The sequence below is a fragment of the Kogia breviceps genome, chromosome 3 (genome assembly GCF_026419965.1).
Source record: "Kogia breviceps isolate mKogBre1 chromosome 3, mKogBre1 haplotype 1, whole genome shotgun sequence".
Lineage (NCBI taxonomy): Eukaryota > Metazoa > Chordata > Mammalia > Artiodactyla > Physeteridae > Kogia > Kogia breviceps.
The window spans coordinates 2,603,175-2,630,951 of record NC_081312.1 but is presented as its reverse complement, the minus strand read 5'-3'; the positions used below and the strand labels follow the sequence as shown (position 1 = coordinate 2,630,951).

The 27,777-nt window shown below is 52.3% G+C and overlaps 1 protein-coding gene across 11 annotated transcripts in view; it reads left to right on the top strand.

The window, feature by feature from the left end:
* TRAF3 (TNF receptor associated factor 3) overlaps positions 1 to 27,188 on the top strand; it is a 117,951-nt gene extending 90,763 nt beyond the window's left edge. For 4 of the 11 annotated variants that reach the window (XM_067027702.1, XM_059058250.2, XM_067027699.1 and 1 more), the window contains 6 exons: positions 5,976 to 6,056; positions 8,709 to 8,783; positions 10,424 to 10,516; positions 14,700 to 14,840; positions 21,023 to 21,197; positions 21,974 to 27,188. In XM_067027702.1, the coding sequence (XP_066883803.1) occupies positions 5,976 to 6,056; positions 8,709 to 8,783; positions 10,424 to 10,516; positions 14,700 to 14,840; positions 21,023 to 21,197; positions 21,974 to 22,545 (1,137 nt within the window). In that variant the 3' untranslated portion in view covers positions 22,546 to 27,188. The remainder of the gene's footprint in view (positions 1 to 5,975; positions 6,057 to 8,708; positions 8,784 to 10,423; positions 10,517 to 14,699; positions 14,841 to 21,022; positions 21,198 to 21,973) is intronic. The other 7 variants (XM_067027701.1, XM_067027700.1, XR_010839376.1 and 4 more) reach the window with 6 other exon arrangements.
* Positions 27,189 to 27,777: the final 589 nt, after the last annotated feature.

Sequence of the window (27,777 nt, the reverse complement as noted above, 5' to 3'; positions counted from 1 at the left end):
AAGTGGGGCTCAGGGGAAGAGAGGAGGCTTTGTGGGGGATAGAGAGTGGTCTGGGCCGTAGGTATGTGTAAATAGGTGGTACTCGCAGCCCTAGGACTGGAGCAAGTAGAGAGAAGGGCCAGAGTCGGAGGACAGAGGCCTGGGGCACGTGATGCTTACAGCTTACTAAGACGGGGAGGTCACCCAGCCAAGGCGTGGCCGGCGTGGAAGGGTCAGGAGAGTGACGTTCCAGAGGCAGGTGGAGCTGCAGGGTATGTGGCACAGGTGCTGCTGAGAGGCTGGGCTTGGAGGGGCTGGGAATTGGCTGCTGGCCGAGGCAGGATGGCGACTGGTGTGTCACCAGATGCGAGGGGACCGTGGAAGAGCAGCCAGGTGTGAGGGCCGCAGTCGAATTCCTGGCAGATATTCGGGAGTACTTACCAAAATTGAGGGACAGTTTTCTTTGTTTTTCTGTATGAAATGAGATGTATTCTACAATCTCTTATCTTACCTTACCTTGTATAACTTTCCTATGCCTGGGACTCTTCCGTCGTGAAATCTGTTTCCTGTATGATTCTCTTGTCATTTCCAGTTATTAATAACCTTTAACAACTGTGCCCTCCCCTTTGAAAAACAGCAGTCGTATTTCTAATTTCTTCAGTAATTAAATTCAAGTGAATGAGACGGTATACCCAATGAGCAATACTCCCAACCTTACCCATGTTACTATGGTGCTATCAAAGTTACACTTAGCTTCTTGCCCCAAATCAATTACCTTTATTTGCAGGATAGAATCCAGGAATTAATTTTCAACTGAGAAAGAACTGTAAGCATGTCAGTTAAACAGCCTGTGAGTAACCAGCTCTGGGCTCCAGCCGAGGCTTAAAGAGGTTGGTTTTGGAATAACAGCATCGCACATGGAGTCATGAAGCGTTTGTTGACTGCTCTTGGGCACCAGACCCTGAGCTAGTTGCTCAGGACACACAAGAGAGTAGATTTCAGTCTCTCCCCTTCGTTTTATGGTCTGGTAGGGGAGACAGTCAGATATACAATTATGTACATGGTGGTATGGGAAGAGACAGTTAACATGGCCTGATAGGGTCCAGGAGGGCTTTGGAGAGCAGGTGGCATTTGCTCTGATCTGGGTCTTCAATCCGTTGACTGCAAACAGGAGAGAGAGACACAGCAGGTGCAGAGGCACAAAGTGGTAATTGCCAGTTTGGGGCCTGAGTTGTGCAAATAAATATTCATTAAATCTTACTACGCTTTTGTGATGAAAACTTTTGTGTGTGTGTGTGGTATGCGGGCCTCTCACTGTTGTGGCCTCTCCCGTGGCGGAGCACAGGCTCCGGACGCGCAGGCCCAGCGGCCACGGCTCACGGGCCCAGCCGCTCTGCGGCACGTGGGATCCTCCCGGGCCGGGGCACGAACCCGCGTCCCCCGCATCGGCAGGCGGCCTCTCAACCACTGCGCCACCAGGGACCCCGATGAAAACGTTTTAAACTGTCTTATCAGTGTTGACGCTGCAGCGTGTCTTGGGGCAGATGTTACTTTCTGTCCACCTGTGATCACTGTGAGAGGCACCCTGCGTGGGCTTGCTGCTTGTGCACCGGCCGCCGGTTCCTGGGGCCCTCGGTGCTAGCAGGCGGCCACACCCACCCACCCTTGCTCACACACCTGGAAGCAGCCAAGACTCCCCCCGGGCCCCCACCCTGTCAGCAGTGGTGGGATCTGGCTCCCAAGTCTTGTTCTTTCAACCCTCACAGTCTCATCCTCTCAGGCCTTAAGATTATTTTTAAAAAGAGCCGTTACTTAACTTAGGCCTGGAGCCCCAGGTCATCCTGACTTTCCTCCATGTCCTGCGTTTTGTGGTGTGACAGAGACATCAAGTGTTGGTAAAATATAGGTTGATAAAGTGCCAAGACTCCAGGGACTTCGCCTTCCAGTTCAGGAGGTGCGGTTCTCTCCCTGGTCGGGGAGCTAGGATCCCACAGGCCTCGAGGCCAAGGGGCCAGAGCAGAAGACAGAGGCAATGCTGTGGCAAAATTCAACACAGAGGGCTTCCCTGGTGGCACAGTGGTTAAGAATCCGCCTGCTAATGCAGGGGACACGGGTTCAAGCCCTGGTTTGGGAAGATCCACGTGCCACGGAGCAGCTAAGCCCGTGCGCCGCAACTACTGAGCCTGAGCTCTAGAGCCCGAGAGCCACAACTACTGAAGCCCGTGCACCTAGAGCCTGTGCTCCGCAACAAGAGAAGCCACCACAATGAGAAGCCCTTGCACCGCAATGAAGCGTAGTCCCTGCTCACCACAACTAGAGAAAGCCCACATGCAGCAATGAAGATCCAATGCAGCGAAAAATAAATAAAATAAATAAATTTTTAAAAAAATTCAACACAGACTTTAAGAATGGTCCCCATCAAAAAAATCAAAAAATGCACTGACGCTCTGGACCATTGTAGTTCATGTGAGCATTTCTTTTCTATCTTTAAACCATGGTATTGGCAGCTATTTTCAAGTTTTTTTTAAAATCTGTTAGCAGAATTTAAAGTGTCAGAAAAAAATCTCTTCTTTTCCATTTAGCCCAGAAATTATCGAATATCATTCTCTTTAAACAGTTCTGTTAATTTGTGAAAAGTCAAGAATTGTAAAGATCTCGTTTTATGGGAACGTGTATACAGTTGGCCCTTGGCTGACACAGGGGTTGGGCACAGACTCTCCAAGCAGTCTCGAACACGAGTATAACTTTACGGTCAGCCCTCCTAGCCGAGGTCCCGCACCCACAGCGCCAGCCGACTGTGGGTTGGGTAGTGCCACAGTGCACACACACCTGGTGAAAAAAACCTACGTGTAAGTCGGCTCACGCAGTTCATACCCAGGTTCAAGGGTCAACTGTGTACTGTAACGTACAGGTACAGCCACTTTGGAAAACACGTGGCAATATTTTATTAGGTTGAAAACTCATGTTCTCAACTAGCAGTCCCTCTCCTAGATGTTTAAGAGAAACTGTCGCACATGCACTGCAGAGAGTATGTCAAGCATAACGAGAGGAGCAGAGATCTGGGAACAACCCAAGCATCCACCTGTTGGAGAACGGACACGTCGCTTGTAGCGGACCCCGTGGACGGTGTGCACAGCAGGGAAGGTTGTGTGACGGTGGTGACAGTGGGATCCACAGGTCCGCTTATGCGACTCGTGGGTTCACCCGAGAAGCGTGATGCTGAGCCAGGTCGCAGAAGAGTCGAAAGGCGGAGTTCCATGTTAACAACATTCAAAAGCACTCAAGACGAAACAGTACCTTACCCGTTACACGTACGTGTGTAATGAAACTTTTTTTTAAGCAAAGGAAGCAAAAGCGCAGATTCAGCCTTGTGGTTTTAGTCGGAGAAAGCGGGGCGAGGCAGAAGAGCGTGCAGGTGATGGGCGTTGGCTACGTCCTCGTCCCTGGTGGGTGTTCACTGTGCAGTTACGCTTTATGGCCCCCACACGCGCGACATCCATTCTGTGTGCGTATCAAAGTCACATTGGCTCTGACAGGCAGGACACATTTCATTAATATGCAAAGAGTTCTTACATATCGACAGATTAACAGGGGTTTTTTTTGGAAAACGGCTGTATTACCTTCCTTTGGCTGTCATAACAAAGTACCATAAAGTTGGTGGCCTAAAACAACAGAAATGTGTTCCCTCACAGCCCTAGAGGCAGAAGTCTGGATCCAAGGTTTCCTCGGGGCCGTGCCCCTCTGCAGGCTCTAGAGAAGACCCCTCCCTCGCCTCCCCACCTCCTGGGGGTTGTGGTCCTCGGGCTCCCAGGCTTGTGCCTGCGCCGTTCTGACCTCTACCTGCATTGGCAGTCTTCCTGCTGTACGTCTTCTCCTCTTACATGGACAGTGTCACTAGGTTCAGGGCCCAGCCTAATCCAGGGTGGCCTTTTAACTCGTTATATCTGCAGAGACCCCTTTTCTGAGGTTCCGGGGGGACATGAACTTCGGGGGTCACTGTTCAACCCACTGCAGTGGACAAAAGCTATGAAAGGCAATTCATGGGAAATATAAATGGTTAACATAAAAAACATACTAATGACTACACATCATTAAAGAACTGCAAATCATACTCACTTCACCTGTCACTATCAGAGGTGGGAACGTTTGATAGAATTTGACTGGGGCCGTGCGTTCTCACCGCGGTGAGGGTGGGCTTGTGTAGGCTGCTTGGACGGTAGTCTGGCAATACCCCTCCGAATCCCATTTTAAATGCTCCGCCCTTTGAGACCCAAAGAAGCCCATTTCTAGAAACTCATCACTTGGACGTCCTTGCACAGATCTGCGAAGGTACACAAAGCTATTGATGGGTCTGGCCTGCGGGCCCAGCCTCACCTCCGGCTCCCCCGGCTCTGCCCTCCCCGGTACCCTGCCCCCGCCCTGGTCCTTCCTCCGGGCCACCGCCCCCTGCTCGCTCCCAGCCCCCCTGCCGCTGTGGTGGTGATGTTTGTCCTGGTCGGCCGCCGCCGCCACCCAGTGCAGGCCTGGCCTGGTGAAGGAAGGCGGGGTCGAGGGCAGGCTCAGGAGGGAGGCATGGCATCTGCGGAGTGTCACGTTCGTTCTCCAGGCCCGTGACAGATTCCGTCCTCACAGATGCCCTCTAGGGAGGGCTGGGCACCCCCCCTCTTACAGGTGAGGCCGAGTGAAGCTCTTTGGCCGAGGTTTCCCCCTGACAGGCGTGACGGCACCTGGGAACTCTTAGGGGTTCTGAGCGCAGCCAGGCACCCATCGGGGGTCCCCTCTTGGGAGGTGCTGGTCAGGCTCAGTCCAGTCAGGTGACTTGTGCTGAGCTCGGGACGGCCGTGGGCTTGCCGGCCGTGGGCTTGCCGGCCGTGGGCCTTGCAGGCCTCTGGGGACCAGGCCCCGGAGCAGAGCGGCCACGTCCAGGTGTCCTTTCTGCGCCTCACACCTGCAGGGCTCTGGTCCAGACAAGGGACTTCGGATGGCGTTGCACCTGGCTCCAGGCCTCCCCGGAGGAGAGGAGTGTCCTCTCGGGCACCATGTCCTTGACCTGCACGCCTGCCGGGTCCGACGGCCTCGCAGGCAGCGCTGCCCCAGATACACCTCAACAGCGGCCTAACTGGAGGCCCAGCCAGGAGAACTGGGAGTGTCCCGGGGCCTCAGAGGAAACCCCGCCACATTCTCTTCTTGCTGAGGGATGCCGCCTCCAGGAGCCTGGCCTCCCGTGGTTGTGTTACGTGGCAGGTCTGGCTCTGCCTGCGTCGGTCTCCCTCCAGCGGCCCTTTGTCATATGTCTGGAGGTGCTCTCCAGAGCCTTGGGTTTGCTCTCCTCGTGGGAGCTCTCGCCTGCGCTTCACTTGTGGACAGGTGTACCAGACAGGTGCCCAGGGCACCGAGTTGAACGGTCACCGTCATCCAGGCTCTGTGTTGAAATCTGTGCCATCCAGAGAAGGGCTACACCAAAATTTATCCAGATTTACCACGCGCTAAAGAAAGATCAGATCTCAGGACAGTAATTTAAATACCCAGTAGATCACATTGGTTTCAGGCTCTTGAGAAGCATCATTTCCAGACCCCAAACTGAGAAGCCAAAGAACTGTCCTTCTCTCCAAGCAGCAGAGGCTGGGCCCCGCCATCCACCTGCTGTGTGAGGGAGGCCAAGGCCCAGCCTACCTGGGCACAGGTGTCAGGGCAACACCGGCAGACGGGCCACAGCAAGAGGGAAGGTGCCGTGAGGGTGCCCCTCCGCGGGCTGTGCTGTGAGGGGCCCCGACCAGTCAGATCTGAGTAGCTCTTGTGAGGTGCCCTCTTTGCAGCACTCAAACTTTGGTAACATAGCGACCCATCCAAATGTGATGCGAGTCTTGTGACTCAAGGACATGACCATGAGCAGAGGACTTCCCCTGGGCCCTTGTGTGGGTGCTGGGAGCACTGGTGGGTCCGAGGGGAGGTGGCTTGTGTTTCAGAGTTGGCAGCCCTCTCTCTTTCTCCTTCAGAAACACGAAGACACCGAGTGTCCCTGCGTGGTGGTGTCCTGCCCTCATAAGTGCAGTGTCCAGACCCTTCTGAGGAGTGAGGTAAGGGGCGTGGCTGGGCCTGTGCAGGAGTTGGGGATCCTTCAGGACCCCGCTCTTCCCTTAAAGCTGAGGTCAGAGGTTTTCACAGATTGTGATAGTGACACTTACAGTAGAAAAACAGTGAAACCCCTCATGCTGGTTTTGGAAGTCAGATATTTCAGAAACAAACAATTAAAAGCTACAAAGTGGTAAATTCAGAGCAAAATATTAAGAATTGAGAAAATGGGAATATTTACAATGCAGGCAAAGGTGACACTTTTTACGTTTTAAATCTGTAAACTAGGAATTACTCTAAGATTATCTCAAGGAGATCAGTTTAACTTAGGGATACTCCTGAACCACTTAGGCCACACGTGCTGTGCAGGGCCTATGCCGGGGGGGCACGTGGGTGCAGGGGTGGTGCCCACACTTCAGGGGCCGCTGGGAAGGCACCTGGACAGCCTCCCCCAGAGGCTGCCCTCGGGCACACTTGCTTTAAGGCAGGTAGATTTTGCAGTAACCTCATTTTGATTGGGATATATCCAGAAGGAACAATTCCAAGCATTCTTAATGTTTTCGCATCTGATCCTGACCTGGACCCCCTCTGGTTGGTGTTCTGGGAACCGTCTGGGGCTCCTTTGGGCTTGGTGGGTGCATGCCCCCCGCCCCCCGGTCCCCACGCCCGGTTCCCTTGGTCTTGGGTTCTCTGATCTGAGGAGCCTGCTCACCTCAGCCTTTCCAACAGCCTGGAATTTTACACCTGGATATGGGGGAGGGGAGCTCAGTCTCTCAGGTCCGTGACAGCGAGAGGACCCGTGTGGGCCGAAGGCCACTCTCACCGAGGTGCGCCCTCCCTGGACGCTGACTGCTGGGCAAGGGCAGGGTCTGGACTGGCGACGGTGGTCTCTGGGCCCCTGAACGTGCCTCTGGGAGCAGCAGGGAAACGCACGTACATTATTTCCACAACTGGAAAGTCCCTCTGTTAAAGTGAATGTATGAAGAGTCTGTATTGTTGGAATAATTTCCTGGGTTTTATATACCTTCCTAAATTTTTACTCACTCAGGGCTATCTATATTCGGGGCAAAAGCTGCCTCCATTTTGCCTCTTAAGTTATTTTTATTTTTAAAAATCTTTAAACCTGCATATATCTTGGGTTTCTAGTGAAAGGTGCTATTGGTTTACAGATGATTCTTGCTTTTATCCTCAAGCTCTGGTAAATTCTGTAGGGCTCTGAGATTAATGATGATAAAGCCAATGTAGAAGAAAGTACAGCCCTTTCAGTTAGTGCACTGAAAATAACATCAAACTCGATATGACCCTGATTTTAACATTAGGAGAGTTAGCTGGTTAGATTCACGATTGTATTGATGGCACTGAAAGAATATGTTTTGAAATTTTCAAACTGATGTTACTACGCACACGGTGTCCTTTTGGGTTTCTATGCCCGTCACCTGCAGTGTGCCCTTTGGGTGCTTTCCTCCAGTTGCAGGCCAGAGCCTCTGCGGCCACCACGACCCCGCCCTGGCTCAGACCTTCCGCAGGGTTGGCCTTGGCCATGGTCAGGTGGGTCCCTCAGGCCGTTCTCTTTAACTGTCACGGCAGGCGGGAGGGCTGTCCTGTGAGCCTCTTCCTCTTGTCCTCAATACTGACCTGAAGGGAGAGGAATGTCTTTGTCCTGGAGGACAAGAGGAGAAAGGTGGAGAAGCTGCCTGCACCCACCGGAGTGACACACCCCCGCGAGCCTCCGGGAGAGCGTGTGCTGGCTCGCGGGGAAGCACGTTCCCGGGGCCGCTGTGCACCCCGCTCGCTGAGCACTCTCCCAATTCAGGGTCTCATCGCTTTCTATAAAGAAGATCTACCCCTCAAGTTTCCTGATGAGGATTTCTTCAGTAAAGAAAGAAATTATCCTCAAATTGTATTAGCCTAACACAAAACACTGTGTCTTTAAAATGTAGATATTTCAATTCCCTTTACTCTTGAGGGGGCACCGTAGGTGGTTTTTATTTGATGATTTGCTAACATTCAAGCTGAACACAGGGGTTTTTCCTTGCAAGGGGAGTTATCCTCTCCCAATCCCTCCTAATTGTCCTCCATGAACTGGAGGTGACCATCGTAAGATTCATGTTGTTAGAATGACCTTAGAGGTCTTTGAAAAGCTACCTGAATTTCTGGCCATTACAGAGGGAAGAAAGTCTTTTCAGAAGTACTGAGAGTAATGGTACATTGTGTAAGCTTGCTTTGGAAAGATATTTATTTTTGTGTACTGTATATTAGGTGTGTGACCCAGTTGCATCCTGAATGCTTTCTATTTTTTGTGTTTCATGCAATTTTTGTTTATAGTCTTTAAATGTGCATTTCAGTTTATGTTTTTTTTTCCTTTCTTTTTAAAATTCTGGCACTGCAGACAGCATGTCGCAAAACAACTTGTTCTAAAGAAACTGCAAGTTTAAGAAATGTTATAGTAAATGTATTTCTGTATATTGGTGTATATATGTGTATACACGTGATGATACTGTATATTTACTGCATGTAAGTCTAGGAAGCTGATACACACCTGTAGTGATAAACACCATTCGTAATAGTACAACCCAGATGCTATCTGTGCCCTTGATATGTTTGAACATTTTCATGCAAACGTTCGTGCCACAACTCACGTCTCTTTCCCGTTGCAGTTGAGTGCACACTTGTCAGAGTGTGTCAATGCCCCCAGCACCTGTAGTTTTAAGCGCTATGGCTGCGTTTTTCAGGTCAGTATCCGACATTTGTCCTTCCCAGTCACTGACATTTCCACCGTGAGAGAAAGTTATTCTATTAACATTTGAACATGCAAGCTCTGGGCTTTCAGTTTTGACTTGCAATGGAATCACCTGCCGCACGGGTGACGAAAGCCACGTGCAGCAGATGTGATGCTCGCTTTCCAGGCCGCGGGGTATCATGAGACTTGAGGTAGACCCCTGTGCTGGGGGGGAGTTAACGCATCAGGAGAACGGTTACATTCAAAACTGACATTCGGTGGGGTTTCTGGGTAGATTTAGCTATGGAATTTGACCTGCTACTTGAACGTAAGTCACTGGCAAACTGGACGTGGTTTCGGCAGTGTGTGCGTCAGCGCACAGCTGTGAGGATGGCACGCGCGTGTGTCCGGAGTGCGTTCCATGTACGTGCCACGTTTACGTGCCGGAGGGCCATGTGGAGAGGAGGTCTCCGCCACTGCCACCCCTGGGCCATGAGAACGCTATTCCTGGGGTTTTGTTTTTGTTTTTGTTTTTTTAACACATCTGAGATGGCTAGTGAATTTGAACTAGTTTTCATTTAAATGTATATCTTGATCTTAAAACTATCAAAGGGCAGTCAGTATATACTCCAATTAAAGTATTTTGTATTTGATTTTTATGTATTATCAATACATTATTGTGAAATCAATACAGAGATATTGGCATCTCAGTGTTTTCTTAGAAAGTAAAAAGCCTGAGAGTAAGAATGACTATAGCTTTCCCTTTGCTTCAGTCTCTTATGAGACTGAGCCCTCACCACTGTTATGTCGTATGTACATATATATCATTCATTCTGTGTATGTATATATATATATATATATATATGTTTATATATAGCCATACTTATATCAACATATATATATGACTAGTCTATGTACAGAGTATATGTTTTGGAGATCATTAAAATGCTTTCTGTGGCTTTTAAATATTCCAGTATCAAAAAAATTATATTCTTATACCAATTACTTTGTTGAATATATGAAGCACTGTTTCCCACGCTCATTACTGACTCTAAGATGGTCTGCATCTTATGTACTCTGTAGATTGTTTATGTTCTGTATGTAACTTTCTAAGTATACATAGGATAGTTAGGAACAGTAATACAGTGTATTTCACTGGTAAGTTAATACTTTAATAAATCATTTAGAATCCTACTTTGATTACATATTCACTAGATTATTATAGCAGCATCTAGCTATGACTTACAGGTGTCTAAACATTTTCCATTTATATTTTAATGCAAAAAAATTTTTAGGGAACAAAAATGGTATATCTAAAGTTTAGTTTCTTGATGTTACCATATGAAACGTAGGTAAGAAGGCCCCTGATAAGAAGCTTGAGGAGTGAAGCTCACGGCCTCGAGATAGTTGTTATAGAATTCGCAGTGTCTTGTCTTTGAGCTGCTCCGTTCTTCTCGAAACAGCCTCCTCACCTGCACACAGTAGATCGGGGCCACTGAGCGCACCCCTTCTGAGGCTGGACATCCCCCGTGAACCGTCCATGAATAAGTCACACACACCCCCATCGTGTAGTGCTGGATTGAGGTCGGCTGTGAGTCCTTCTGACTTCGACGGAGTGAGGTTGGGTAACGCGTTGCCTCTTTATTCTCGCAGGGGACAAACCAGCAGATTAAGGCCCACGAGGCCAGCTCCGCAGTGCAGCATGTCAACTTACTCAAGGAATGGAGCAACTCTCTAGAGAAAAAGGTACGACGCACCACCTCCTGCTTTTGTTGGTTTTTAATACTTTCTTCAAATTATTTAAAGAAGAAAACCTTGTTTATAGTTAGTGATGGATTTTGCATAAAAGAAACAGCATCCAGAGTGTCAAAAACGTAAATTCTCTTCAAGTGATCCTGTATAAATGAAGCTGTGTGGTTTTGTTAGCTTGTTCTTTGGGGGTTTTTTGTTTGTTTATAAATGTATTTACTTATTTATTTATTTTTATTTTTGGCTGCATTGGGTCTTCATTGCTGTGCGCGGGCTTCTCATTGCGGTGGTTTCTCTTGTTGGGGAGCGTGGGCTCTAGGTGCGGGGGCTTCAGTAGTTGTGGCATGCGGTCTCAGTAGTTGTGGCTCGTGGGCTCTAGAGCGCAGGCTCAGTAGCTGTGGCGCACGTGCTTAGTTGCTCCGCGGCATGTGGGATCCTCGTGGACCAGGGCTCAAATCCGCGTCCCCTGCACTGGCAGGCGGATTCTCAACCACTGCGCCACCAGGGAAGTCCTTGCTCTTTGTTTTTTAATTGCCAAGCAGGTATGAAGTGCTTTAAAAAAAAAAAAAAATCACATCGTGCTTCTCTTAGAATTGATCTAGGACAGGGATTATCACTTCCAACCCCCGTCCTCCGTGCACCCCATCTTTTTGTAAATGAAGCTTTATTGGAACGCGGCCACACACAGTCATTTCCATATTATCCACGGCTGCTTTGCACCAGGACGGCAGCGTGGATGAGCAGAGATAGAAACAAAAACAGTTCTCTGGCTCTTTACAGAAAAAGCCTGCCAAGCCCCGATCTGGAAGGTCATCAGTGTTACCTGCTTTACCATCCTCTGTCTTCTCGGAGACGAGGAGAGGACAATTGCACATCGCGAGTGTGACCGTTGACCATGGGGGTTGGGGGACCACACATCCCCTTGCCGGACTCATCTGCTCTCCTGGGTGTCTCCTCGAGGGTCCCCAGCTGTGGGGTCTGGACTCCTCAGCAGGCCCCGCCCACATAGCACTCCTTCCTGGGGAGTTTGTCCTGTGCTCAGCTCGCCGGGACTTCTTACCTGAGGAAAAGATGAAAACCTCCAAGACTTGACAGAGCAGGAGGTTATAGGATCTCCCACTGTGGCTTGTGGCTTATGTACACAAATAAGAAGTTAATTTGATATTCAATGAACATGTGTTGAGAACCTGCGGTGGGAGGGCACTAGGATGATGACAGCAGCCGGGGAGTTGGTGTGTGTGCTTTCTGAAGGTTTGGGAAGGTTTGAATACCTTGTTTGAGTATTAAATCCGAGCAATTTAAAATGTAAATGTACTTAAAACAGTCTAAAGTTTTAAATCAAAAGATGTTTATTAAATCTGACATAAAATAGTTTTTTAATATCAGTGCTTAAGCTGGAGGTGAGAACCAATGAAAGGACTTGTGTGCTGTGTACACACACGTGGGGCAGAGAGGCCTCTTCTGCTTCTCAGTGAAACAAAATCCGTTACGTGAATCATTTATGACTTTCCCAGGAGCACATATTTGCTCTGAGTTCAGTGACGGTTTACCTATGAATCTTTTTTTCCCCTCTTTTTGAAGAATGCATTGTTTCTGCCTTTTTTAACTATAGGTATAGATCTCAGGGCTTTTGGTCTCTCACAGACACAGCTTCTCATTTATCTAGAAGGTTCTTCCTTTCATGTAAAGTGAATTGGTTATTCCAGCTGTGCTGGCTACGTAACCATTGAGCAGGGCTGGGCTGCGGTGCGCTCACCTCTCAGGACGGTGGTCCTCGGGGGCCATCGTGGGGGGGCACGCGGAGGTCATCCTGCCACTTGCGTCCTCCTGCCCTGCCACCTCCGCACTTGTCCCCCTCAGAGCATCCGCTTTGCATCGTTGGAAGCCCCAGGACACAGCTGCACAGCCAGCACCCCTCCCCAGAGCTTCTCCCTCTGTGCACTGGCCGAGAGGGGGCCGAGTTGCTGCTGATACATTTGAAACGTCTGTCCTCTTGGTTTTGCTGGAGGGTCAGCCTCTCCCGGACTCGGTGGCCCGTGCTCAGGTCAGCCGGGCCTCCGCCCCGCGCAGCCTTGCTTGTGTTCAGGAGAAGCTGGCTTCTCTTCACTGGGCCCAAGAGCAAAACCTGGACAATGAACGGAGGTACTTGTATTTTCTTAAAATGGGAATTTATTTCTCATCATAGCATTATTCAGTTGGACTCTCCTGAGTTATTTTGTTCATCTACAATAGAAAAGAGAGCGTCTGGGGTGATTCAGAAAGACGGATCATTGTATTCACAGTCAAACCAAAGAAAAACTGTTCTGTAAAATCCAGCCTTGAAAGCACCCATCTTACGTTTTAGGAAAGCTTAAGTCAAAGGGAAGTGTGGAGTGCCCACCAAAACAGGCTGGGGTAAAGGATGTTCCTGGTGAGGAGGGTCTCAGGAAGGATGAGGGGGCCCCTGTTTTCATCTGCTGTGTGGATGTCACACTGTGCTTCTTGGAAACACACCTGCCAGGTAGACTTTCCTGTACCTGGTAGACTGGTGAAAGCAGGGGTCTGCAGGCACCCAGGGGCTGGGCCCCTTGATTAAAATATGTAAACAAATAAAAAATCAGTTTAAGGTCAGTCCCTAAATTAAGAATTTGATGTGGCATGATGTGTGGTCATCAGTGTGAGATATTTCTGTCATCCTCAGGTCGCTTGATTTGCTGCAGAAAAAAATTGCCATTGGTTTTGGAGACATGGCTGAGATTTTTATCAAAAGGGCTGGCCTGTGTACATGATATCCCTTTTTTGGTGTGTGAGAATAAGGCCTGGGAATCGTGTCCGTCTTTGACAGAGGGGAGTGAGTGAATTGTCATTTCAGAAAAAGCAAAAACACCGCTGCCTGCTACCCGCGCCCCCGTCTGCATACTGCAGGCTGACCACTCGCAGGAGGTCGTGGGCCTGTGAGACGTCATATTTTAGGAAGGAAAGTCAGTTTGTGCCGAGTGAAACCCTGGGCGAGTGAAGTACATCCTGCAAGTTCTGTATTCCTTCATAAATACATCTGTCATAAATAAAATAGAATGAGGTGTAGCACCCAGAGGCGCCGCCTGCCGAGCAGACTGAGAAGCGTAAGGGCGCCTCCCTTTAGGTTGCTCTTCAGAGGGACCAGGTCCTGAGATGCCCGTGGGCCGTCCCCACGGCCAGACCGTCCGCAGCTGCTGGGGGTGTTAGAGAGGCACCTGCGAGTAGAGCTGTTCCGACCCGTCTCGGAGCTCTGCGTCCTCCAGGGTGGCGGCCACGGCTGCGCGTGGACACAGACAGCTGTTGGCGGAGGGAACCTTTCCAGGGCCCAAAGTGCCCCTCGTAGAAACACCGTGAGAAAGAAGCCTTGTAGGCGCGCCCTGGAGCCCCTCAGCCCGGGGACTTGAGTGTAAACTGGCTCTTGGGAGCCAATCGTTTTCAGAAAGGAACTTTGAAAAACTCAAAGGTGGGTTCCCTGCTGGGAATGGCGCCGCCCCCGCACCCAGCAGACCCTTCCTGGCACCCCCAGCCGGCAGCTCCTCTGTGGTGGGGGGGCGCGGGGGAGGCTGGGAGGCTGGCCCCGGGACTCACTGCAGCGCGTGTGAGACTCCTCCCGTCGCGCCCCCTCATGCCGCTGGGAGAGCTTTTCACAGGGCGTGTGTGGCCCACTGGGGGGCGTGAAATAATTTAGTGGGTTGAAACTAGCATTTTCAAAAGTAAAATAGAGTAGAACAGAAAATATCTGGGTGCATTGTGATCAGGGCAGGTTTGGTTTTGAGATCCCTGTTTTTAGGGATATGCACACGTACACAAGTGTCTGTGCAGAAGAAGTGAGGTGTAAGGATGTGTTTCCTTGTCCAAGTTTGAAAGCCACTCTGGTAAAAGATTTATTAATTTTCAGCAAAAACTTTAAAAAGCATCCATTCTGAAATTCAGTCACTGCTGTACTTTGCATCATCTTATTTAATTCCTGGAAGAGATACTGAGAAATGCAGTTGTAGGATCCCTGTTAAACTACCAGGACTCCCATATCCTGTGTGAAGGGATTTTTTTTTTTTTTTCCTGGAACTCCTTCAGTGAACAGATAGAAGGCCTATATTGTAAACATTTAATTACCATGATTATAATTGTTATAAATTGATATTAAAATCACTTTGTTTGCTTAATTGAAGACTTTCTTTTTCAGGTTTCCTTGCTGCAGAATGAAAGTGTCGAAAAAAACAAGAGCATACAGAGTTTGCACAACCAGATATGTAGCTTTGAAATTGAAATTGAGAGGCAAAAGGAAATGCTTCGAAATAATGAATCCAAAATACTTCATTTACAGGTAAGAAGTTTAAGATTATGGCTGGATAAAAGGGAACGCATCTGTGTTCCCCTCCAGGACTTTCTCAGGGAGGTATTTGAGCAAAAGCCCTGACCTTTGTCAAACGAGGCAACTGTTTCTCTTGCTTAAGTGAAACTCGGGGAAGGTGGCCTGGGTTTGCGGGCCGATCTGGGAGGCTGTAGGCACCTCTCCTCTCGCCTTTTCCTGGGGGCCAGCCCTATCACCTCTCCTCTGTGCCTTTGGTTCATTGTTGGTGAAATAAGACTCAAAGCCTGTGTTTTTAAAAATTAGCTGTTTTATTATTATTATTATTTAAGATTTCATATTGTTCATGAGTAGTTATGTGTAAAGTTTCACTTCCTAAAGTGAACTGAAGCCCAACTATTTTGTTCTGAATCTTCTAGCGATGCACGTACACAGTCACCTTATTTCACCACAGTGAACCGCAGGTACCTCCAAAGTAAACACATAAACCTTTGCTGCTCCCGAAAAAGGTGGTGTATAAATAGGCCTGATTAAAATGTGGCTCCTCGTTTCTGTTACCAACACAGGCTTCCATTAGGTGCTTGTTACAGATCATTCTTCTAGACACTGTCTTCACCTCAGCTTACTTAGAGTGTACCTTGGTGGTGGTAATTCTGGTGTGTATCACACAAACCCATGGGAGAATCACGTGTTGCTGCAATGGTCTTTCAGTGCTTGTACTTACAGTGTGGTTCCCTAAATTATCTGGAAGAGAAAATATTTCTAATAGCTCAGAGTTACAGCATCTTTGAGATTTTTGCCTTTCCTCCCATTTTCATGTTGAGATTAGGTATAGTGCCTTGAATTGCATAGGGATTTATTAAATTAACTTCATTTCTATTAAACTCTGTGGTTGTCCCGAGACAAGGGAAAACATAATGAACCATTAGATTGTAGTAGAAAAGATAAAAGTCATGAGTATTGAATCAAGTCAGAAAAGTACAGTGTCACGTAAAACACCACAAGCCTCCTGCAGGAAGTCTGTGGCGTTTTCCAAGGCCTCGGAGGTGCTGGTCAGCGTGTCCAGACAGAGGCCTATGCTGCCATCCGGTGAGCAGCTCCAGCTGTGTGCAGGGTGGCCAGGGCTCAGAGGGGTGCGTGGAAAGGCCGAGGAAATTATGTTATGCTAGAGAACCACTCGTTCAGGCATATCAACAGCAGAAAGAAGAATGAGTAAGTAGTGGGTTGTGTTTTTTTTATATTTAGTTTTTATTTTAATGTAGTGGTTTCCAAAGGTTTTTTTTTAATTGAAGTAGAGTTGATTTACAGTGTTGTATCAACTACTGCTGTACAGCAAAGTGACTCAGTTACACACACACCCACATTCTTCTTCATATTCTTTTCCATTATGGTTTATCATAGGATACTGAATATAGTTCCCTGTGCTGTACTGTAGGACCTTGTTTATCCATTCTCTATACAATGGTTTGCAACTACTAACCCCAACCTCCCAATCCATCCCTCCCCCACCCCCTTCCCCTTGGCAACCACCAGTCTGTTCTCTATGTCTGTGAGTCTGTTTCGTAGATATGTTCGTTTGTGTCATATTTTAGATTCCACATATGAATGGTATCATATGGTATTTGTCTTTCTCTTTCTGACTTCACTTAGTATGATAATCTCTAGTTGCATCCATGTTGCTGCAAATGGCATTGTTTCATTCTTTTTTATGGCTGAGTAGTATTCCATTGTATATATGTAGTAGTGGGTTCATTTATAACCAAAAAAAATGAGAGTGTCCATAATGAGGTCATGGATGCACTCACCCGACACCTCGGAGATTTTATATGCATTCCTCTCCTCCATTCCCCACTTCCAGCATGAAAAGTTTGAATTTACTTTAATCATTCCCCTGTGCGTGATTCATATTTTAAAACCTCCACGATTGAAGAAACCACTGAGATCTAAGAGAGATCCAGCTCCAAGCTGTGGAGCCCGGGGAGGTGAAGGCTGAGCAGTGCCATGTCTGCAGGCGGCGGTGACCCGTGCCGGCGCTCTTTTCCTCCTCCTTGGAAGGCGGGCACGGAGGAAAGTAGGCTGCATTTCAAGAGAGGGACAGAGGTCAGGAACAGGGGCTGACGGGCTGGAAATCCCGCCGGACGGCTGACCGTTTCCCGATGGTTTACACGGAACCGCGTCCCCTGGACGATCTCAGGGTCGGTAATGTTCGTCACCATGGTTTGCCAGCGCTGAGAGCAGCCTGGACCATCCACCTCTGAGTGAACATTGATGGCCGCCCTGCGGGCTGGGGCTGGAGGTGCCGGCTCTGGGCGGGGCTCTCCCTCCCGACCTCCACCCCCACCCCCTGTTTCAGCAGAGCCTGGCTCAGACCTGCCCCTCAGTCCTTACCCTAGAAAGTCCAGCTGCCGGAGGACAGTTTACCTGAGCGCTGCACCGTGGCTCGGGACGCCACCACCGCGACTGGCCGCTGTTCCTCGCTGCCGCCTTTGCCACTCTCTCCGCGGCAGGGTGGGCCTTCCCGCCCCGCCTCCTTTCCTCAGGCACCTCAGATGCACTGTAAATGCCACCTCCTCCAGGGAGCCTTCCCCACCCTGTGCACTGGACCACCTGGATGGTGACAGACTTGTCTCTCTCTATGTCATCTCCTCCCTTGTCTGAGTCTCCAGTCGACCCTAAATCCTGAAGACAGGCTTGTACAGGAGTCCACACACAGTGCAGAGCTCCTGACGGCCCCAGATAGGGCGGATGGGATGCCGTCAGAGTTGTGCAAAGGAAGTGGAACTTAAGAGTGGGTTAGCTTTTGCCAGCCGTGGAAGGGTAGTTTCTTAATATTTTACTTTGTAAAGAACTCTTTTTTTTTTTTTTTGGCCGTACTGTGCAACATGTGGGATCTTAGTTCCCTGACCAGGGATCGAACCTGTGCCCCCTGCAGTGGAAGCACAGAGTCTTAACCACTGGACCACCAGGGAAGTCCCTTTTTTCTCAATTTAAAAAGACAGCCTATGGGCTTCTCTGGTGGCGCAGTGGTTGAGAGTCCGCCTGACGATGCAGGGGACACAGGTTCGTGCCCCGGTCCGGGAAGATCCCACATGCCGCAGAGCAGCTGGGCCCGTGAGCCATGGCCGCTGAGCCTGCGCGTCCGGAGCCTGTGCTCCGCAACGGGAGAGGCCACAACAGTGAGAGGCCCGCGTACCGCAAAAAAAAAAAAAAAGACAGCCTAGGGCTTCCCTGGTGGTGCAGTGGTTAAGAATCCCCCTGCCAATGCAGGGGACAGTTTTGAGCCCTGGTCCGGGAAGATCCCACATGCCGTGGAGCAGCTAAGCCCGTGAGCCACAACTGCTGAACCCACGTGCCTAGAGCCCACGCTCCACAAGAGAAGCCACTGCAATGAGAAGCCCGCGCACCGCAACAAAGAGTAGCCCCTGCTCACCGCAACTAGAGAAAGCCCAAGCGCAGCAACGAAAACCCAATGCAGCCAGAAATAATTTATTTTTTAAAAAGGAAGACACTACAATGAGAAGCCCGCGCACCACAACCAAGAGTAGCCCCTGCTCGCCACAACTAGAGAAAACCCACACGCAGCAACAAAGTCCCAACGCAGCCAAAAATAAATAAGTAAAATAAATAAACTTTTTTAAAAATGTAAAAAAAAAAAAGCCTAGATGTGAGCTTCATTCCCATGGGTTGCATCGTTAGCAGGAGCTGGACTCCCGGCCGTTCCCGCAGTCAGTGGCTCTGCCGGGCTGGAGCGAGAGCGCTCTGTCCACAGGCCCCTTGCTGGGCCCGGGAGTCCCACCCACATCAGCTCGGGGAACGGATGGTGCCAAGTGACAGACGGCGATTTAAGCCCTAAGTGCACGAGCATGAGACTGATAGACTGGCGCTCTGTGAGCAGGTCTCCTGATTAGGGTTTATTCACATAGTATGTGATCTGTGCTGTTTCTCTCAGCTCCTGAATCCTTTTTTCTAGTAAAATCCTCACCTGCATTTAAGATTTGTTTTTTATAGAAGCACTCACTACAGGGGCTGAGTGTAGACTCCTCTTCAAGAATGAAATCATTGGGCTTCCCTGGTGGCGCAGTGGTTGGGAGTCCGCCTGCCGATGCAGGGGACACGGGTTCGTGCCCCAGTCCGGGAAGATCCCACATGCTGCAGAGCAGCTGGGCCCGTGAGCCATGGCCGCTGGGCCTGCGCGTCCAGAGCCTGTGCTCCACAACGGGAGAGGCCACAGCAGTGAGAGGCCCGCGTACTGAAAAAAAAAAAAAAAAAAAAAAAAGGAATGAAATCATGTTTGCTGCATCTTACAGAGAAAGCTTTATTTAGGTCAGCATTCTGCTTTGACCTCATACCCTTTCTACAAATGAAAGGTCTGTTTGAAAATAGCACATTTTCCCTTGCTGTGTGAGGAGTGCCTTTTAAACAGTGGTTGGGCCGTGTGTGTATGTGTGTGTGTGTCTGTGTCTGTGTGTGTGTATGTGTGTGTGTGTATGTGTGTGTCTGTGTCTGTGTGTGTGTCTGTGTGTGTGTCTATGTCTGTGTGTGTGTCTGTGTCTGTGTGTGTGTGTGTCTGCGTGTGTGCACGCGTGTGCTCGCTCCCATGTTCCCTCCTGCCCGCCCCCTGCCTGCTGACTCCATGTTCCTGGCTTGTCGTGGGGGGCCTTGCTGTCATTTCAGACTCCACGGTTCTGCTCCCTCTCGAGAGCGCCTCATGCCTTCCTGCCACTGTCCCATGTGCGTCACCAGTCCCAGGGCTGGGGGGGGAGGGCTTGGAAGTGATGAGCAGCTTGTCCTCATGGTTTACAACAAGGTCCACCAAGGAACTGCCGCTGACTGTTTAGGTTTCCATTAACTCCCCTCTTATTATCACTAGTACCCACAGCCTCGTTTGTCATTTTGTCACTTGAGCAGGTAGAGGACAGGAGAAAACTTACAGCTGTTCATTATGGGTGTGGGTGTTCACACATGTCAACAGGGTTGTCCCCAGAAAATAGACTTTGTGAACTAACTATGCTTCTCGCCATATATATTTTAAAATAAAGTGGTATCAGTGTAGAAAGAAGTGTTCTTTAGAGAAATCGTCTTTACTTTTTAAATGTTAGCCAATATCAGGGTTTCTTGGAAAGAAGAAGAAGATTAACACTGTATTTTTACCCAGAAAAAGTAACCCAAGCCTACATGTTTGTTCCTTCACGGTTATTAAGAGCCAGCAAAGGTGCTGAAACCTCGATGTTTAAAAATAGTCTCCCAAAAGGAGAAGTGAGCTCGGCAGGTCCCCGGGGCTCTCCCCTGTGTGGCGTCAGCCTCAGGGGCAGCCCAGCCACTCCACAGCTTCAGGGGCTGAACCACCCAGCCTTCAGGAGCTTTATTTCAAAAATGCAAATTCTTTTTAGAAGTGAAAACCCTTTGGGTCCCTGGCTTCATCTAACAAGTGGGCAGGCCCGTCCTGCAGACAAACTGGGCCGCCATGGCTGGCACGCCAGGCTCACCCCTCCAGTTACTGTTACAGATGCGCCGGGTCATGTGCTTCTGGAAGAGCGGGTTTCTGAATTGTTTAAATCAAGCCTCGCTGTCGACAGCCACGTGTCTGTCAGCAGGCTTGCTCTGCCCCAGCGGGCAGGGGGCGCTGGTCGCGGAGCGCGTCCAGGGAACAGAGCCCCACCTACCCCGCCAATAGGCACTGGCCCCTTGGCTTCACCCGGGGCCCCAAGGACCTGTCTCCAGGGCCGAGTCCTGCTGCCAGCCCTGTGCTGGCAGCCAGGTCTCTGGAGCCAGGTGGCAGTGTGGTGGCAGCTCTGTCTTCTGGGACCCAGGTGGGGTTCTGAGTGCTCTTCACGCCACAGGAACAGGGCAGCGCCTCTGGCCCTGGAGGGGCCCACGTAGCTTGGCCTCTGCTGGTCCCTCGACCCTGCAGGGGTTGGAGGCCTTCAGACGGGGCCAGTGAGTGTGACTCCAAGTCCCGAGCTGAGTCGCTAGGACAGAGGGATGTGGGAGCCGCGTGCCCTGCACTTGGTGGGTGAGGCCTCTCTGTGCCTCGGTCCCCTCCTGGAACTAGGGGCCTGTGGCTCTAAGGTAAGATGCCCCGGGAGGGCTGACGCGGGCTGCCCTGTTCCTGACCAGCGGGCGTCTGATGGTAGTGGCGCAGCGCTGGCAGCGAGTTCTAACTGTGTTTTGCCTTTTTGACACCTTTGATGTGGAAGCGAGTAATAGACAGCCAAGCAGAGAAGCTGAAGGAGCTCGACAAAGAGATCCGCCCCTTCCGGCAGAGCTGGGAGGAGGCAGGCAGCATGAAGAGCAGCGTGGAGTCCCTCCAGAACCGGGTGACCGAGCTGGAGAGCGTGGACAAGAGCGCGGGGCAGGCGGCTCGGAACACAGGTGAGCGCGGGCGGCCGAGCCCCGCGGGTCCGGGAGGCCCCGGGACCGAGGAGCCTGGTCGGGTCCCAGGGCCCCGGGTCAGAGCCGCGGCCACCTTCGTGAGGTGAGCAAGGTGCGTGCTGCCTTAGCACAGCGCCGTCCCGTCCCGTCACGGACGGCGCTCGTGATGCGCCTGCCGGGGCAGCTGGCTTCCTGCCGAGACGCCCGCACGCTCCCCTCCGTGCGGTGAGGCCTGCGGGGCAGAGTGGGCGAGGGGCGGCCTGCGGCTCTGCGTCTCCAGCCCCGCCCGGGAAGGCCTGGAGGGCCCAAGGTGACCAGAGGCAGCAGGGGACCCGGCAAGCCCAGCAGTGTGTGTGACACCTAGAAAACACCGGGGCGGCTGCTTCAGGGGCTGAGCGAGTATTCTGAATGTCTGCACGAGAAGGATTAACCAGGGAAAGAACAAGGATTATTGTGATGCGCGTGGGGCTGAGGACGTGGAGTGGGGTGGGGGGAGGAGCGGCTTAAGCCCTCATAGGGCGCAGGTGACCTCGAGCGTGGGGGCTGGAGGGCAGGGGCCGCGAGCCAGAGGGCAGGCAGCCCCAGGCTGTCGCCCCTCAGCAGGCTGTGGACCCCGAGGACCCCGAGGCCTGCGTTTCAGGCCCTCCACGGGGCCTGCGCCGCCCCCAGCAGCTGCGTGAGTTTGGGCTCTCCCGCCCAGATGCTGGTGGGGATAGGCTTCTCCCGCCCCCGTGATAGTCACGTGTCTCCGCGCCCATCTCTCCCGCCCGCCGCAGGCCTGCTGGAGTCCCAGCTGAGCCGGCACGACCAGATGCTGAGTGTCCACGACATCCGCCTGGCCGACATGGACCTGCGGTTCCAGGTGCTGGAGACGGCCAGCTACAACGGCGTGCTGATCTGGAAGATCCGCGACTACAAGCGGCGGAAGCAGGAGGCCGTCATGGGGAAGACCCTGTCCCTGTACAGCCAGCCCTTCTACACCGGCTACTTCGGCTACAAGATGTGCGCCAGGGTCTACCTGAACGGGGACGGCATGGGCAAGGGGACGCACCTGTCGCTCTTCTTCGTCATCATGCGCGGGGAGTACGACGCTCTGCTTCCCTGGCCCTTCAAGCAGAAGGTGACGCTCATGCTGATGGACCAGGGGTCCTCCCGGCGGCACTTGGGGGACGCCTTCAAGCCAGACCCCAACAGCAGCAGCTTCAAGAAGCCCACCGGTGAGATGAACATCGCCTCCGGCTGCCCGGTCTTCGTGGCCCAGACTGTGCTGGAAAACGGGACGTACATTAAAGATGACACCATTTTTATCAAAGTCATAGTGGACACTTCGGACCTGCCAGACCCCTGACAAGTCTCTGGGGAGGCGGGTCGAGCAGAAGGCAGCCCCTCGGGGGTTTGAAGTGGCCTCGCCCCCACCGAGGCCCTCACGCCCAGGAGGGCTGCGGAGCGGAGGAAGCGGCGGAGGGCGGCCGCGGGCCGGCGGGAGGGCCACGCGCCAGGACACACGCCCCACGTTTTCTAGTAGACTAGCGCCGCTTCACTCAGAAGAATTATTTATCCTTCGACGAGAGAAATACTGCTGTCAGAGAAGGTTTTCGTTTTCATTTTTAAAGATCTAGTTAATTAAGGTGGAAAACATGCTAAAGAAAAGAACCATGATTTTTCTTCCTTAAACACCAAAAAGAGAACACACACACACACACACGCACACACACACACGCACACCCATGCACACACCTGGGGATAGCTGGACATGTCAGCATGTTAAGTAAAAGGAGAATTTATGAAATCATAATGCAGTTCTATATTCATTCTAAGATTCAAGAGTGCAGTCCTGTTTCAAACGTAGCCCGTTGTCTGTTTTAAGGCCTCATCTGGTCTCTGCTTCAATACTCTGTCAGAAGACCCTGAAGTGCACCTAGGTCTTTTTTGAAAGTCTCTAAATTCAGAATCGTTTTTTAATTTAAAGTTCTAAGATAATTGTTACTGCAGACATTTCATTTTAAAACGTTGATAGACTGATATTTCTTGGAAGAAAATGTAAAATATCAAACACTGGTTATCACTTGTGATAGGAAAGAGAATATTCAATCTGTTGTTATTTCTCGTTAGAAATGTAAACCTTCAATACCTGTCGTAGTTAATGACACTACTTCAAAATTACTGTGAGAGGAAAATTGCTCATGGATGCTGTGCATCATTTCAGATTTATAATTGTTTTCACCCTAAAATAGGGCATTAGTTGAACTTTGGAGTTCGAAACAAACTCCTGTAGGTTTTTAAAGTTCTGCCCCACGTGTTCAGACAAGTTCTCTATTGCTGACAGCACCGACCTTCCGTGTCCAGTGTCCGGGGGTGGGCAGGTGACTTGTGCTTGAAGGAGGCCCCAGCAGATGTGTTTCTTCATCCTGTCATATTGCTGCATTTGTTAACAACGTTTGCGTAGAGATGGTGGCATACTGTACATGTGCCTTAGATGTGACATGCTGCTTCTCGACCCCAGCTTTGTGTTCACTCTAATTCCAGAAGGTGATGGTTCAGCCAGACTTTTCTCTTGATCACTAGACCTTTTGCCTCTTCGAGGGCCCTCAGACAGCCCTGTACCTGCTGAGGAAGCCGGGCCCCCTGGTCGGCTTCCGGAGCCTCCACTGCTTCGTTATCACAGGTTCCAAATCTCTAGGCCCCAAAAGCGAGCCGCCCAGTCCACACGCAGGCAGGGACAGGGCAGGAGCCGCGCCTCTGCGTCCCCGGGCTGCGGGCGCTCACGGCACCCGCCGCGGGGCCCTCGGGGCATTCCAGAGCCGCCACCCGGGGGCCGCCCGGGCTGACCCGCAGCGTCCCGGGGCCGCCCCTCTCCCGGGAAGCGTGGCCCGGGGGTCTGTGGCCCCGGCCTGCGCCTGTCCGGGCGGCATTTCTCACCCCCGTTTACCTTCCCTCAATGGTCCAACTGTGACAGAGCGGGCCCTGCTCCTGCGCCCCCTGCTGTGCGCCACGCTCCATGGGTGCTCTTACCGCTGATGGGTGCTACACGTGACGGGTGCTCCTTAGGCAAAACCAATGTGTGTGAACCGCCGCATCTGTGCCGCTCGTCCGAAAGACGCGCCCACGATTGGCCAGCTGGGCCGCGCCCCTCCGACTGCCTGCCTCCGGGCTCCCCGTGGCCATGTGGGGACGGCGGGGTGGTGCCCGGCGGCCCCGTGTCTCTGGTGCTGCCCTCCGCCCTGGGTGTGCCTTTGCCCCAGTGCCTGCTAGAAGCACCTCCCGGCCACCACCGTCCCAGGCTTCCATAAGTGACCTCATGGGTTCCAAGCACCTTCCCTGCCCTTTGGCAGTTAAACGCTCAGTTGTCTTCATCTCTTTTTCTTTCCCATCCCGACCCCAGAATTGCTTTGAGGGCGAATCAGTGTCATCGGTTCTGCCCAGTAAGGAGTCGTGTGTCCCCGCTCACAGAGGAGGGCCCTCCTGCAGGTGCTGTGGGACCACTGTTCCCTCCAAGTGCCCGACCTCCTCCAGGCCTGGGCCCGGTTCTGCCCCGGAGGCCCGGGGGAGGGAGGCTGCCCGGCAGGCCCCACCTGGCCTCAGATGGCTCTCCCGAGGCCAGGGGTTACCAACAGGAACTTCCTCCCCCTTCACGGAAAGTATGGGCGATGTTAACAAATTCAGGGTAAGCAACATCTCAGTCCGGTAAAAAAAATTCTTTCCCTCCCCTGGGTTGGAATCCTGTGGGGGGCGGGCTGCTGGCAGCGCCCCAGAAGCATCCGTCCTTTGGCGGGGGTACTTTTCCAGCAGCTCCTCCTGGTGGGAGATGCCAGGCCCCTGGTTGCCACCCGGGAGCCCAAGGGACCCAGCTTCACTGTCCCCCCGCGGGAGGCAGGGACGCGGCGGGAGCTTCAGGCCGTGGCTCGGTGACGGTTGGTGGTAGCGGGTCGCACGCCTCCCTGGTGCCCGCGGGCCCTCCCGCCACCGGGGCCGCAGCGACAAGTGACGGGTGTTGGACACGGCGCGTGTATGCACTTTTCCTGTTTACTGAAAGTGACAAATTCCGCACAGGACAAAACCGCTCCAGTGCCGTAGAGGAACCAACGCCGAGTCCCGTGCAGGGTTAGCGCCTCTGCTTCCCCGTCGTCGCCTGTCCTGGAAATGAAGACCGGCCGGGTCCGCCTGCCTGCAGGTCTCTGGTCGGGAGTGGAGGGCCAGGGTGTCGGGCCGGCGGGGGCCAGCGAGTGCCGGGCTTGGGCTCTGGGGCTGGAGCAGCCCGGGCGGCTCACCTGGGCCTCTTTTCACAGGTCGGGGTTCTCGGTTTCCCGGGTTTGTGGTGACGCAGAGGAGACGGGTAAATTGCTCCAAGACCTGTCACACGAGAGGGTGGCGCCAGCCCCGGAGAGCAAGTCAGGCGCGGTCACCGAAGGGCCGCCGTCCGCCCCACCCCGGCCCCACCCCAGAGAGCAGCCGCCAGCTAGCTGAGCCCAGGCTCTTGGCAAGGCGGCCCTCCTGACCCCGCCTGTCACCTCCCTGTCCTGGTGGCCGACTCCACCAGGCCCCTCAGATGCCGGCCAGGACGGCGCAGCCTCTCCCCAGCAGCTCGTCTCCTGCAGCGTCCCCAGCCACCCAGGGCCACGCGTCCCTGTCGACCCCCCGCTGCACTCTCAGCGTCACGGGGGTGGTCGCCCGCGGTGGGCCGGGCATCCTGCAGCCCGTGGGCAACATCAGGCGAGGGAAAGGGCGGCTGGACGAACCCTTACGCATAGCAGGGCCCCGAGGGGGTGGGGAGAGAGGCGGGACCCCGAGTGCACGCTGGAGGGCGCGCGGGCCCCTCCAGCCGTCCAGGCCCGCTCCTCCTTCCCGCCCACACGCGGAGGAGTGGCCATCATCCTGTGCTGGACGCAGACCTTCCCGGCGCCAGCGTCCCCGCCCGTCTTCACACGCTTGGGCAGGAGATGAGATGCCGCGTGGGGCCTCTTGCCCACACCTCCGCTCTCCAAAGCGTGTCCCTCTGCTTGCGGTGACTGTCAGTGCTGGAAAGGACTCAGGCGGAGCCGTAAAATACTATTTTTTAACTTCTAGTCTAGATCTTTACTGATCAGGCCGCCGAGGAGAGCTGGGGGGAAATCCGGGAGTTCCTCTGCATCTGTGACATGAAGGGGGGTGGGGGTCTGTCACCCAATCTCCTCAGCCCAAGACCATGGCTCTGCCTTCTGTTTGCAAATCTTGACAGTTGTGTTTTTTCCAAAGTAGAACGTGTCCACTAGGGTCGGGTCCGACAAGGTCGGCGGGAGGCTCCAGCGAGGGCAGGTGACCGGGTCGGTCGCCTCTGCTGTCTGCCGGGGGCGGGGGGGGGGGGGGTGCTGATTGTCACCAGGGCCCTGGGGCAGCGGGGGCAGGGCACAGACCCGGAGGCATCCGGGGCGTTTTCTGCCGGCCTCGGGCGACCCGGACCACAGGTGGTCGGTGCCGTTTGTGGAGGCCCAAGTGGCACCAAGCAGTGCTCACATTTCATTTCTGCCACTGCTGCTGTATCTAGAGTCTGTCTTGTGAACTCACGACGAGAGAGGTGGAGTCCAGGACGGCTGCACCACTCCTGCAGTTCGTGTTGGTCGGGTTGTAACTCAGTCCCCTTAGACCAGTTTGAGAAAACTTCCACAGCAAACTCAACGACTTAATCGGTAAACACAAAAGCTGGCATGATTCTCAAGGATTTCTATAAGAATTCTCTGTAGAATAACGTCTGTGGTAAAGGAAGCGTGTAAATCCGCGCAGACAGTTGGGTCGCATTTCCAGAATCGATTCTTTCTCTGATGGCACCCTCTGCGTTCAGTTCTCTTACCCAAAACAAAGACCAAAGAAGGCCAATCTCTCATTTGACTCTGTATTTTTAACCTGCCTGTTCTAAAAATTGCATCTGTGTAACCGCTCGCTGTGAGGACCCATCTTGACGGTCCAAGTGATTGTGACCAGTGATTCACGTCCCGTGTTCTGCTCTTCTAAGAAAAAGACACAAAAGGACAGTGTAAGTTATTGCCCAGCAATAACCATGTTGTTACTGTGGGTTAGCAACATGGCTGACTTCCTGGTAGCATTATTACGTTGGATATTTTTGTTTACTGTACACTGTGTGTGGTTTTATTTGGTATTTATTTGTGTTTTGAGGTCTTGCAACGTTTTTGTGTTTCTGATGCTAATAACTAAAGTTTGTAAGAGTGTAGAATGCAAACCTTTGAAATGCTAAACTGTCTGATTAGAGGAAAATAAATCTGACTAGGAGTCTTGGTTTCTCTCTCACGCTGACTCATAGGCCCGGGCCGCGGCCCAGGGCCCCGTGAGGGGGCCCCTCCCTCCTGCGGTCACTGTCCCGGGCCCAGCGTGCATGTTTTTTGCACTGGCCCCTGCAGAGGGTGCCGCTGGCCCTGCCGTGGCTTCCCGGCCTTCCCTTCAGGCGGTGGCTTTACCTTGAGGGGGCGTCCCCGGGGCCTGTGCACCCAGCAGCTGCGCTCAAGTCCATGGCTTGGTCCAGAGCAAGCCAGGGGGCCCTCACCCTCCCGGAGATCCTGTCCCATTTCCTCCACTTTATCAGCTGTGGGAC